Source organism: Vigna unguiculata, chromosome 1 (assembly GCF_004118075.2).
Source record: "Vigna unguiculata cultivar IT97K-499-35 chromosome 1, ASM411807v1, whole genome shotgun sequence".
Taxonomy (NCBI): Eukaryota; Viridiplantae; Streptophyta; class Magnoliopsida; order Fabales; family Fabaceae; genus Vigna; species Vigna unguiculata.
This window is the reverse complement of record NC_040279.1, coordinates 40102502-40116912: the sequence shown is the minus strand read 5'-3', so window position 1 is coordinate 40116912 and position 14411 is coordinate 40102502. Positions and strand designations below refer to the sequence as shown.

Genomic DNA, 14411 nt, shown 5'->3' with positions numbered 1-14411 from the left:
CGAGGTATTAAGCCCGATGGTTCACAAAAGTCTAGTCCGTAGCCAACAGTTCGTGCAGGCTAAAGGTAAGGTGGGATGGTTTTGAGACCCACATAACCTAACACTTTTAAACTTCAACTTGTAAACCAATTTTTAAACTATTGTGGACTTTTTTCTTTATCGGACTGTTTTTTGACTGCTTTTTATTGGACTATTCCACTGTTTTTTATTACTAGAGTTGTGGTTGCTTTACATCCTTATTTTTCATGTCCAATACTTATTTTGTTGTAGAATATTACTTTCTTTAAATGATTTTTATGAAATATTTTATCTTCAAATTAATTTGATTAATGCATGTACAACTTTGCATTCTTAAAATTATTTAAATACAACAAATTAATTTCTAAAATTATGATGCTCAAAAAATGAAGACCAACCAACGGGCCTATGGGCTAAAAGAAATGTGAGACAAACTACAAATTTCAGCCTGCATTTCTTTGCGAGGCTACGTCTGACCTACAATGTGCATGTTGGATCTAAATGAGTAAAGTCGACCCATATTGTTACCTCTACTCATTTCACAATAATTCTCTAAATTTTAATTATTATAATATGCAGTTATGTAAACTAATTAATATGTAGTTGTATTATGTAAACTATTATATACAAAGTATTTAAAAAGAACACATGGATAAACGTTCGCATTAATTTTAAATTAAATAAATTTTGAATATAATATGATAAATCAAACTAATGATTGATTATATATTTTACTATTGATAATAGTATAATTTAAAATGGAATCAGAAGGTGACGTCATTGATGAGAGTGGGGAACTGATGAGGTCCAAAGTTGGAGAGGCGTGTTTTAACCAAAATCATTTGCTGTTGGCTCCTAATTTGGTGAGCCATACTCCTAATTCACATGCTCTTTCTTACGTTTTCTAATTATGTTATCTATTTAAACATGTAAGACTTTAAGGTTTCCAACACAATGTCTCATTTCAAAATTAAACTCAAAAAGGAAATGCTAATATTTTTTTTTGGCCAATTTTTTATAATTTACATATACGTTATTCCTAAAAGAAAAAAAAAGAGCTAACATGTACTTTTTGATAAAGTAAAATTAGAATAAGAGCGTGGATAAATTAATTTGTTGCCTAAAGGTATTTATGAAGAATTTTATTCAAATAAATATGCTATTTGGCATATTTATTGTTAATTAATTGTCATTGGAAATTTTAAAAATAATTAAAGTTCATAGAATAAATGGTACGGATGTTAAAAAAATGTGATAGAATTGGATCACGCTGCCAATTCACATGCTGAACATAGTTAGTCATGGACCACAAGGTGCGACAACCATAACGCTGTCCCAAGATGGTTATCGATTTTATTTTAAACAGAATAATTGTTTAATAATTATATTTTAGAGATATCAGACATACACGTCAACGTCGTGAAAAACAACAATAACTGATTTTTTTAACATCTTAACAGATATTAAATTTTTTAACGAAATTACGAAAAAGACTTTAATCGAAAGATAACAAAACAAATAAATGTAATTATCACAAGGTTACACAGGAGTCCCACACTTTTAAGAATTAAAAACACGGAGCGAGTGAGTCCCCACATCGAAGTGTGTCGTGTCTTGGGGTTAACCTGCACAGCATTCACACCCTTTAAAAACCCACAAACTTCACGTTTTATTTTACGTCCATTTCGCTTTTCATGCCACCACGGTCCCACTCTCTTCTCTTCCTTTAACTTCCACCATATCTCATCCCCACACTCTTCTTCCTCTTCTTTCTTTCTTTGCCTCAAATTCAAATCCTTCTCTTTCTCTTCCAATTCCCTCAACTTTCAGATTAAGAAAATTACCAGTTCCTTTCATACTTCACTGTATATATATATATATTTCTTCTTATAAACACCAACCAACCAACCAACCCTGTCTAGTACTATACTACTATCTAGCTAGCAATGTCAAAAGACCAACCAGATTGGCCAGAACCTATTGTTCGGGTTCAGTCTTTATCCGAAAACTGCTTCGATTCAATCCCTGAAAGATACATCAAGCCTTCTACTGATAGACCATCATCCGAAAGCTCTAATTTTGATGATGCCAACAACATCCCCATCATCGACCTCGGAGGTCTCAGTGGCGCCGACCATCATGTCTCATCCTCAATTCTTAAGCAAATCTCTGACGCTTGCAAGGAGTGGGGCTTCTTCCAAATCACAAACCATGGTGTTCATCCCGATTTGATGGACAAGGCTAGGGAAACTTGGCGTCAATTCTTCCACTTGCCCATGGAGCTCAAGCAACAATACGCAAACTCACCCAAAACTTACGAAGGCTATGGAAGCAGACTCGGAATTGAGAAAGGTGCTATTCTTGATTGGAGTGATTACTATTATCTCCACTATCTCCCCTTGTCTCTCAAGGACTGTAACAAATGGCCTCACTTGCCGTCCCAATGCAGGTAAATTCACCGTAACATACTAAAACTTGGACAAAAGCTTCACACAAAATTCTGTTCTTAATATATATTACGACTAACTTGAATTATGTTAGCGAGATGAAAACCGTATTATGATTGAATTGATTACAGTCGTAATTATACTGAGATAAATCTCTAATTCTGAGTGAAAAACAACATTAGGAACATCTATATATATATGTATGTAAGTTCTGTCCAAAAAAGAAGACATGGAGTAATTAACAGCGTATTGTTTTATGTAGGGAAGTGTTTGATGAGTATGGGAGAGAGTTAGTGAAGCTATGTGGGAGGTTGATGAAGGTTTTGTCGATAAACCTTGGATTAGACGAAAAAACTCTTCAAAATGCTTTTGGGGGGGAAGACATAGGGGCATGTCTGAGAGTGAATTTTTACCCGAAGTGTCCACGACCAGAGTTAACACTGGGTCTGTCATCACACTCAGACCCTGGAGGAATGACTATGTTGCTTCCAGATGATCAAGTTCCTGGTCTTCAAGTTCGAAAATGCGACAATTGGATAACTGTGAAGCCTGCACGCCATGCTTTCATCGTTAATATCGGTGATCAAATTCAGGTGAATAATCTTCAATCTCTCTGTTATCCATATTCGCAGATTTTTGCCACATTAATTTGTCACTGTATGCATTACCATGCCCACTTACAGAGAACACAACACATGTGAGGTTCAGTTGTTGTTACTTTAGTTTGATGAGTCGAAACGTGTCCTTTACCATCTTTTTGAACATTTGAGATAATTTTCCACATCACTATTGTCAAATGATGAAATTAATTAAAAATTAAGAGGTTTGTTAATACACTCAAATAAGAAATATCTAAAAAAAAAGTGTGACTTTCACTGTTTTTTTCAATGTATATAAAATTTTGTTTTAACAAGCATGCTAAAAATATGTTGTTAGCGTGTCATATTTTAAGTTGGTCAATATTTTCAACCGTTTTAATTAAAAGTAATGACAAATTAATCTTTTTTTATATTTATTTAAACCCTCCTAAAGGGCAAGGATTACACAGCATTAATCAGTTCAAAATATTTCAGATGGTCTTTGAAATAATTATTATAAGCATCAATGATTCTATCATAAAGTTAATTTATAATTGGATGATGATATCATTACATTTCAATTGGATTCTTGCTTTACTATTTAGATCTTTAATTATTTTAGATGAATACTTTATTCTGGAATAAAAATATTGAACAAGTGATTAACTTTCTTCAAGTTTACGACATCTAAAATATAAACTCTGAAAACCACGCACTTACATAAAGTAGATAAACCTTTGACCTAAAAGGTTTAAGGATAGAGTCATAGGATTTGATGTAAAAAAAGATAAGATTCCTTCACAGTGTCGAAGAATATATATCAAAATGGCCCATCGAGCTAAAGGGTAAGGAGTATGCACTTTATGATTCAGTTAAAGGTAGCTAAAGAAAAACAAAATAAATTAATGTTATTATTATTAGGTTAAAAGTCATAATTATGTCATCTTTATCTTGTAAGGTTTGAAAAAATTTAAATTTATTTTTGACATGATATGTATTGTTAACTAGGCATAAGATAAGCTGTGTGTGAAAAGGAAATTGTGATTTTTATCTTTGAGAACAGTAAAAAATCCACTGTAATGTTGTGAATCATGTGAAGCATCACTATCAATTATTTATGTGTTTTTAACTGTTGAAGGCCCCATAGGCCAACATGTTCCATATGAAATACTATTTCCACTCTCACTCAACTCAACAGGTGGAATATTATTTAATTTTGAAAAACACGAAATGCTTTCCATCTCACCTCCTCACAATAATAAACTTAAAATGATTCTAAATAAATAATCGAAATTAAATATCTATGGGTGATATCAGAATTGATGGTTCGGAGTGATCGACTGCATAATTATATTCATAACAAAAAAAAATTATTTAAGTGACCGATCGGATAATCATAATCCATATATAACTGTGTTGGTTAATGATTTGGTTTTTTGTTTGTTTGTGTTTGAGTAGGTACTAAGCAATGCAATTTACAAGAGTGTGGAACACAGAGTGATAGTAAATTCAGATAAAGAGAGAGTTTCTCTGGCTTTTTTCTACAATCCCAAAAGCGATATACCCATAGAACCAATAAAGGAGCTGGTAACAGTGAATACACCTTCACTTTATCCACCAATGACCTTCGATGAATATAGACTCTTCATTAGAATGAGAGGACCTCGAGGCAAATCTCAAGTTGAATCTCTAAAGTCTCCAAAATGATTCATGCTCTTGCATAATAATTTCGTTGTTCAATTCCAACTCTATATTTCCAAATGTAATATAAAATAATAATAATAATATTATTATTATTAATACCATGCTTGGTTATTATAACTATTTAAGAAATAATTTACTATTTCTCAACTACTCCCAAACGTGCTACACCTTTTTCATGCGCAATTGATTGCAAATCTAGTAATGAGACATTGAGGCATTGAAGAAGGATGTGAAATGGAGATTGGATATTTTGGTATGAAATTATTTGGACAAGTTGTTTTCTACTTTGGTTGATGTCGAAAATTTTATGGACCGTCAAGATTCTTCCTATGTGTCTAAATAAATCTGGGTTTTGTTTTGTCCCCACTTCTGAATCGACTATTTGTGGTGATAACTAAGCACGCCATAATTTTAAAACACCACATAATGTACCTATTGCTGTCTGCATTATAAAGGCATATTTTAAATTCATGAAATACCACAACCTCAACTTCTTTCCTTGCCAATTCTTTATTGTTATTCGTAAAAAAGGAAAAAAAATCCCTTTTTAATTAAATTTCTTCCAACAATTTGCAGTACTATATGAGGAATTGGGTTAAAATACATGCATATTTTATATTATTCGAAAATTTTTAATTAGATCAAATATATTCTACAAGTTTGAAATTGGATCTTAGGTTTTTATGATTATTTATGATCCTTACATCTGTTAAAGTTTTAACGATACACATGTTTGATAAGTGAAGTAATTATAAATTAGTCTGACTAAATAATTATATATTAACTTGAAAAAGATACAATTTAGTAAAATTATATTTTGACTCCTATTTTTTTATATTCATCTTTTATTTTTTAACGTGATTTAGTTTAGGTCATTAATTCTTTAAAAAAAATAGTGATACATTAATTAATGACCCACATTAATTTATGTAAAAAAATAAAGGATGAAAATTATAATATCATTTGCTTTAATTTATTAGGAAAACAAACATTTAAGTATTTGTTTAATTTATTTATTTTGGCTACACCGGTTATAGTTTGTAAGCCTTTTTTTTCTATTTGTATACTTACTAAACGTTTAAATGATTTTTTTATTAAGGTTTTAATTTCAAGACTCTTTTTCTAACCTTGGAATTCTTATGGGTTTAATTTTACTTCTTACATCTTTTTTTTGTTTTCCCTCACACGGTCATGACACGCAACCTTGATGGCACCATTCATTAACACTATTTTAGAAATATTATTATTATTTTTAAACTATATAAGTTTATTTAATTAAATTTTATTTATGTGAAAACAGATTATAGAAGGAGCTTCACGTGACTATTGTTTGTTTTTTTAGCAATTTGTCTCAGTCTGGCAGTAATGTTGTTTGTTTTCTTACCATTTGTAGTGTCTACACACATATTTGCCACTCTTAAACAAAAATAAATATATGACGTCGTATACAACAAGGACAAATTTATATTAAATGTTTGATATGAAATATGATTCCTCTCAAAGCTAAGCAACTAATTTAATGAATTCCACTAAAATTGGCTTAGTGGCAAGAGAGGTTGATATAAATCAACTTATTTATTGTGATGTCCCATTTTTAATAGATTAATCTACCAAATAAAGCGTCATAAAATTTTGATAACGAAAGCCAATCGAATAAACATGAAACGTAAGAAGGGTAACTATTACAGTCATCCGGAGTCACTTAAAAGAAACTTAGGCATACCACATAGTCCTAAGCAAAAGGAAATTTAAAGGTTCAACGGTCTTGCAAAAGGGTTGCCCTCAAGGCAACTAATACAAAAGGCCTCATGGCCATGAAACTACTCCTAAGACATCCAGACAGGAAGAACTAAGCCGCACCGCTGCGTCTCCCGGATCCATCTCTAATCTCCCTCTCATCTACTCCCACCAAAAGGTGATCATCGCAAGAGAGAAAACATAACAGAAAACAAACACAACATGCAAGGGTAAGCTAGTGTAACATGAAACTTATTATAGGTAAAGGAACAAGTGCAATAACATTCACAGGCATACAACACAGAGACACATAAGTCATGTTATGGCAAACAAGCAAGACACTATGACTCAATTATCCGGATACATATATTAAGATCAGATTCACCGGACGCTTGCACTTGTGGTGGCCTCTACTGCTCTGCAGAGCCATTGCCAATGGGTTTCACCCTACCACTCACGAGGTTAGCCTTTAAGCGTCTAAGGCCATTATCCTGCCAAAGACTAGGGCCTCCCGCTACTCTCACCACTTGGGTCAGATTTCTCTACCTGAGACTCACTGACCCTTTAGAGTTTCGGGATGCGATCCTTACTTGAATCCTTATCTTAATATATACACTACACGCCACCATAAAATCTCCCCATGGGACTCATGGAATTACGCCTATCTCATCATCACAATCATGTTTCTCATACAACTCCCACCTCTTTTTGGTCATTCATTCAAATTTCATGTTAAAACATCACGAAGCCACAAACCCCTGATTAATCTCCTACCAAGCATGCCAATTTCGTTCATAAAATCCAAACACCCGAGCATATTCACTTATATCATATTTAGGAGGAATAATCTAAACAACGCATGCAATAAATCATTTAAACAGTCAAGGAAACAGAGCACCCATTCGTACACTCGCTCAGGCGAGACGCTGGCCTCACTGATGCAGCGGATTCTCGCCCAGGCGAGATAAGCAACAGGGGTCTTCACGAATTCTCGCTCAGGCGAGATGCTGTCCTCACAGAAACAGCGAATTCTCGCTCAGGCGAGACGCGCGACAGTGGAGGCATCACGAGATCTCGCTCAGGCGAGGCCTTCTCGCCTGAGCGAGACTATGCGTCGCTCAAAACGGAAAAAGGGCCGCCTAGGCGAGTTCTCGTGGCAGTGAGCACTCTGGTACTCTCGCCTAGGCGAGACGAGCTCGCTTGGGCGAAAATAGCAGAGTTCACCACTGTCCATCCACATGCAATGGCGGAAACCACCCAGATCCACTCCCAAACACACGTGCAAGGTAGAAAAACGACATAGAGCAACATACAGAATATAGCCAACCATTTATTTCACGATTTCAACACCATTCAAGCACCCACAACTTAGAACAGAATTTAAGCATGCCACAAAAACTTTAAACTTGAAAACCTAGCTCCCCTTACCTCTGTTTTGGAGTACCAAAAGCAAGCAGACTCTAACTAAGGGGATATCACAGATCCAGAAACTCGAGTACGGCTGAAACATGGAAAAAGAGGACAAAAAGAAGTCAAGAAACATAACCCTAACTTGACCCACGCGTCTTAAACAGAGTGAGAAGGAACGGACCAGGAGTTCTAAAGCTCAACTTACCTGGAAAAAAAAAAGAGGTTTCTCTAGTTCGAAGGCGGACAAGCTTCGTGCCCTAGCAGAGCTCCTGCTTTCGTAGAGAAGTTGAGGGGAAGGCTGGCTTTCTGAAAACAAGGTGATGTGAAACTGTGAGGGGGTTTGGCAGGGTAGGGTGTCCTACTGAAGGGCTGCCCTTGGGCCTACGGAGGACCAGGCCCACACCTCTGGGACAACAAAGGAAAGAAAAAAAAAAGGCTTACATTTATGAACTAATTTTATTTTATAAAAGCAATTATTTATTTTAAAGTTTTATGAACTAATTTTAACTTAGAAAAAGTTACCTCTATTCCAAGTCAAGCTTTCTTTGTCATGAAGAATCTTATAGCCTCATTTTATCTTGAAATCTCTTAAAATCCTCAATCATTCTTTCAGGGTCTCATCTCAGAGCATCTTATAAGTGAAGTCACTTTCCATTGTTCCCCTCTTTTTTTCTGATTAACAATTTGTGATTGGGACGATAGGGGCATAGTAGTCAGGCGAACAAATGTTACGTACCAGCTAACATATCTCTAAATAAAACAACATAGGAAAGATTTATATCAATAATTTTTACAAAGCACAATATTTCAAATATTAATATAGAGAGGTTGATCACTATCAATGACCCTTATTTATTGTGAGACTTATGGTATTTTATCGTTGTTAACATTTATTTTGACCCAGCTCATCCGGGTTGAACCCGTGGTGAGCTGGGTTGGCTCACTAACCGTAGATAAAAGGATCACATAAGTGTTTTTTATTTTTTTTATTAAGTTGGGCTTTATATTTGGGTCAAGTTAGGTTGTTTTTTTATCCAACACATAAATAATTTGTATTTTTTTTTATTTTGGTTTGTATTTGGATTGCATTAAAGTTTATTTAGATTTTAATTAGAATTACAATTTAGTTTTGACTGAAAAGAAAAATAAGAAAAATAATACTATTTTAATTAAATGAATCCGTGAGCCAACCCGTTTAACTCGCCAACCTGTGATGAAACGAACTGGGTTCAAATTTTTTTGGCTCGCTAAAAAGTGAGTCGGGTTGGGTTGACTCACTAAATCATCAACCCATGATGGGTCGAGGCGGGTCGGGTTACCCGTTTTAACAGTTCTAGTATACTTTTATTTAAGATTTATTAAACTTTATGTTATGTCACCACATTGTAGTAAAAGAGATCCTACAAAATATATGTTAAATTTTAATATGATATCGCAATCAAGATATCAAATTTTTTATACGCTAATGTATTGTGTTATATATATATATATATATATATATATATATATATATATATAATTGCATTTTTAACATAACGCATAACATATAGATTTAATTTCTTTTTAATATTACCAATTTGAGTTCGTTTTTTAAAAGTTACGGACATGGGTTAAGTTAAGTTATGTTTCGTAAGTACAACTTCATTTTGAAATTATCAATATTGTAGACTTCAATTTTAAAAACACTGAAATCATATTTAGTATTGTAGACTTCAATTTTAAAAAGTTTCCAATAACATTGATAACTTCAAAATAAAGATGTGCATACAAGACATGACTTAATCCCTATCCATAATTTTTTTTGAAAATGAGTCCAGATTAGTAATATGAAAAAGAAATTAACCCTTTTAGTAAATTAACCTAAACAATAAGATCAAATATTAATTTAAACATTTCATAAAGAATAATTTACAAATCAAATACATTTGTTTTAATGCAAAACATCAATTAAATACTTCAAAGTGAGATGAATTTCCGAATATTATATTAAGCTCAAACTCGAAAGGTAACCCACGGTAAGTAATACAAATTACACATGAGAATTCTAATACAATAGGGTGACTTCCCATACATATATAAATTTTGATCATTTCTCACTTTTACCGCTAATATATCATTAATAAGAATTGAGTGGTAAGTGAAACGTAGATATGTTATAGAATCTCATAATTTAATATTAAAATTATATATTACCAACTTCCAGAATGGTCAAAGTAATGGTGATGATAAAGGTTAATAATTGTAAAGTGGATAACAATTTATGGCTCCGTGTGTCCCTTTTGGTTCATCTCCCCCAACCCGCAAAATTTATAGGTTAAATGTGAGGTAGGCCATTGACATTATTTTTTAAATAAAAATTAAATAAAATTTTATATATTATATTACTTCAAAGATACATATGTAGGATAATATTTTATTTTAAATTATTAACATATACAAATTAAATTTTAATTATTAATTATAACAAATTATTTAACATATGAATACAATAATTTTTTAATTTATTTTATAAAGACAATAATTATATTATAAATAGCTTACTTTAATCAATCATATTAAAACATGGACAATGATACTTTAACCCTTTTTTTTTTTACCCACTCTTAACTCACCACTTCAATCACCATTAGATCATCACATCACTAAAAAGAATCAAAATAAATTATCTAATGGTGATTAAAGTAGTAGATAAAAAAAATGGATTAAAATATCATTTTCCTTAAAACATAAGTCATATATAAAATATTATTTTAATACCCATACATACACATACACAAACATCTTCCAGAATCATACCATCATAACATACAACTCATTTTCATATTCTAAAACTATGACACACAAAAATCAAATTTACTCATTCATCATTAAACACAAACATTTCATTCATAAAATAACATAATATTTCAATTGACCAACATATTTTCAATTCAAACAACTCATATTTCTTATTTGTCTCTCAAACAAAACTCTTAACAATACACACATCATCACACATATTCTATTATACTTTAAACTGAGAAAATAAAAGGTTAAGTTATAATCTTAGTTTTAACATGTCATATGTGATTTTAATTGTCATATTTTAATTAATTCTTTAAGTTTATACATAATTTATTTTGTTTACTATTATTTAATTAAGTTATAGATTTAGCATACTTAAACAATTAAAATATACAAATTTTAAAAAATAGAAAATTAAATCAAAATTGAGGACTTTAAAAATGGAAATTGTTAAAATGATAAAAAAAAACAAAATATTGATAAAATAAAATAAAATTACAATCAATCCAAATTAAAAATAGAAATGATCCCATCAAAGCATGCATGCATAAGCCCTCACATAAAAGAATTGTAATAAAGATTTGAAGTGTGGGCATTGTTGTTGTTCTTCTTCTAGATGTGTGTTTTTCTATCTTAACAATAGTAATAGATAACCAACAATCATTGTCAAACATGTTCATTGACTTACCATTCTTTTATGCGTTATGTAAAAAAAAAAAAACATTATTTTATGTGTGATCCTTTCATCGACAAATGAATGTGACATATTCATGTCGCCACTGAACTTCATCTCCAATTAGTTAAAACTAAAATAAAAGGTTTCTGATTTGAAATTTCCAAACGCCGACAGCGTCCAAAGTTAGAATTCTCGTATATTCATTAAAAACATCCATGTTCATTATTAATTATCTAAATGGTTTTGAAAATCATTAGATGCTCTTAATTATCACGTGCTCAATTGAAACCAGGCATAAACTAATATAAAATTCTTTATTTTATGAATGATTCATGATTGGGCAGTTTTCTTACGTGGAATTTAAATTTGTCGAACTTCAATTGGTTGTTAGCAGCAGAATATAATATAATACTCACTAATGGTGGAAGCAGTTGTTGATGTGGGTAACCTTTCTTTGTCTTTTATTTTTCTTTAATCATAAAATAACCAACCTTTCATTTTCTATCAACCAGCAACGTTGTCTGATTGGGTTCCTTTTGTAGTTTTCTTAATATTTACATTATAAAATTCATTTTTTTACTAATTTTTATAATCCTCTAATTAGAAGCTGTCAAAATCTACAAACTTGTGGATACTAATTACGAAATTATAAAACATAGTAAAACGTATTAAATAATTTTAGGAGAAAAACAGTCACATGTCCTCACCATTAAAATCGATAATCTAATGTCCATTTTAACTTTTCTAACATATAATTCAAAACTTTTGTAATCAAAATAACTGTTAACTATGATTCATAATTATTGTCAAATACGCACTATTTCTTTATGTTTTTTTTTTCTTCTTCCTATATGGGTGGATGTTGACCTTGTGAGAGCGTGATTAAATAGATCTCATTAAAAATTGAGATTAATTTATCATTTTTGGAACATGGTTTCTATAGTTGTTACAAATGTAATCAAGGGAAGTAAAAATGTCAAAATGAGTTCCAATTCGTGAGTTAATTTGGCTTACCATGAATTTGAGTCAGGTTTGATCGAAACAATTCAATTTTTTTATAAGTTGGATTGAACTCAACTCACTTAGTCCACGGGTTCAAGCTGGGTTGAATGTGGGTTAACCCACCAACATTTTTTTATATTTAAAATAATGTTAAAAATATTTACTACTTCTAATTATATAGATTTACAATTTCATATTTTTAAATGCTATAATGTTGCTTAATAATATATTTAAATAGTTCGAATATTTAATTAATTTGTTTCTCAAGTTATAAATGTTGATATTTTAATCTTTAACTATTATCTTTATAATAATATTCAAAGATTAGGTGAACACTTTGATTTCACTATTATAAAAAAATAAATTAAGTCAATTCATTCTCATTGTAATGCAATAGACATATAAAATAAATTGCAACAAAAAAAATAGTAAGTCAATCCACTAATCTACCAATCTGTTGTGGGTCGAACCGGGTTAAAAAAATTCAAATAAAATATAAAATATTATACACATTAGTTATATAAATAAAATAATTATAAAAACACCTATAAAATAAATAAAATTAAAAATAAAATAGGAAAATAATTTAAATTAAAATAATAAAACTTTAAATTAAATATATATATATATATATATATTTATATTTATAATTTTTTTTCTTTTTTTAAATTTAAAGTTTTATTATTTTAATTTAATTTTTTTAACATTTTTTTTACTTATTTTGTATTTTTAAAGTAATTTTTGTTTTAAATTTATATATTTTATAATTTTTAATATTTTTAATATGTGTTTTAAAAATAAATTAAAATCTTTATATATATATATATATATATATATAAATTTTTATAATGTATTGAAAAAGTAAATAAAATTAAAAGTAATTAAACTTTAAATTTTAAAAAAGATAAAAGTGAAAAAAAAAGTATGTAATGTATCGGAATTCGATTTCTAGTATATATATATATATTTTTTTTTTTTCTTTTACATCTGAAAGTCTAAAATTAAAATTGGTTGTCGATTTCCGAAAGAAAATATTTTGGAGGCGTGATCTATGTTGTTTCGCTCAAATGGTTGAAGAATATTTTTGGAATTTTAGAAATTTTTAGAAATAAAAAAAAATTATTGGAAGTGTAGGAAGAAAGACCCATTGATTTTTTCTTACGGGTCTGGAATTTCTGGTGAGAGTCCATATAAGCCCAACTTCTCTTTTTTCTACGATAAAAGTTTGGTCCAATTTTCTTAGTAAAAAAAAAAGAAAAGAAAAACATACATCAGTGACAATATATTGTTTACATTTATCTAAATATGTCAACTTAGATATAGAGAAACTTTTTTATTAGCCAAAAATCTATTTTATTTAAATATTTTTAAAGAAAATACCCAATTCTAAATTATTCAATAATAAGCTTAAGCTATTAAGTTTAGATTAATGAGTGGAGGCATATCTGTCACATAATATTTATTCATGTCAAGATTACAAATTAGATATACGTTATCAAGGATTTGAAAATAGAGAAAACTGCTAATACCTTAATTATTGTAATTTGTAAGTACTCTTCTCCAATCACATCTAAAGTTACTTTATTAATATATAATATATTTAACAAAAACAAATTAATAAAATAAAATTCTTAAGGAGTCGACCAAAGAGAATCGTCAGGGTTTTCACTTTACAAGTAAATTTTAACCCTTTCTGTTCCCAAGCTTTTGGGGTTACTTTTGTTGGATGGTGCCGGATGAGAAATTGTAGTTTTTTTTTTTTCTATCTTTCCCTTTCCATGTTTTAAAAAACTAATCTCCTGTAAAAAGCATAGATTAAAAGATAAGGAGTACTAAGAATCAATGATTGAATGTATGCTGTAATTATATACATGAATAATAAATTAGTTACAAATTTAACAGATAGTTTTCTTATTAATAATTATAACCACACATCCTCTAAAATTGCATCTTTCATTTATTAGAACTGGTAAATACTTTTTATTGAAAAAAAAATATACATTTTCGGGTCTAAACGGATTCATCAGTATATTTTTATTAATCAATTACACCATC

General features: G+C 30.2%; 1 protein-coding gene and 1 long non-coding RNA gene across 2 annotated transcripts; one reads left to right on the top strand and one right to left on the bottom strand.

Moving 5' to 3' along the window:
* Positions 1–1691: 1691 nt before the first annotated feature.
* Positions 1692–4828, top strand: LOC114170232 (probable 2-oxoglutarate-dependent dioxygenase At5g05600). The gene is made up of 3 exons (XM_028055738.1): positions 1692–2467; positions 2728–3058; positions 4502–4828. Exons 1-3 carry the CDS (start codon positions 1965–1967, stop codon positions 4748–4750), a joined length of 1083 nt encoding a protein of 360 aa, XP_027911539.1. The 5' UTR covers positions 1692–1964; the 3' UTR covers positions 4751–4828.
* Positions 4829–6385: 1557 nt separating this feature from the next.
* On the bottom strand, positions 6386–8256 carry LOC114191918. The gene is made up of 3 exons (XR_003606041.1): positions 8100–8256; positions 7913–7985; positions 6386–6646 (listed from the first exon to the last, which is right to left on the bottom strand). It is a non-coding gene; the product is annotated as an uncharacterized LOC114191918 (long non-coding RNA).
* Between the last annotated feature and the right edge of the window lie 6155 nt (positions 8257–14411).

Excerpts from the sequence above, each read along its gene's own strand:
- LOC114170232 (XM_028055738.1), top strand. The coding sequence starts at position 1,965 with ATGTCAAAAGACCAACCAGATTGGCCAGAACCTATTGTTCGGGTTCAG. Across the intron at positions 2,468-2,727 it reads CACTTGCCGTCCCAATGCAG|GGAAGTGTTTGATGAGTATG; the intron begins GTAAATTCACCG and ends TGTTTTATGTAG. Across the intron at positions 3,059-4,501 it reads ATATCGGTGATCAAATTCAG|GTACTAAGCAATGCAATTTA; the intron begins GTGAATAATCTT and ends GTGTTTGAGTAG.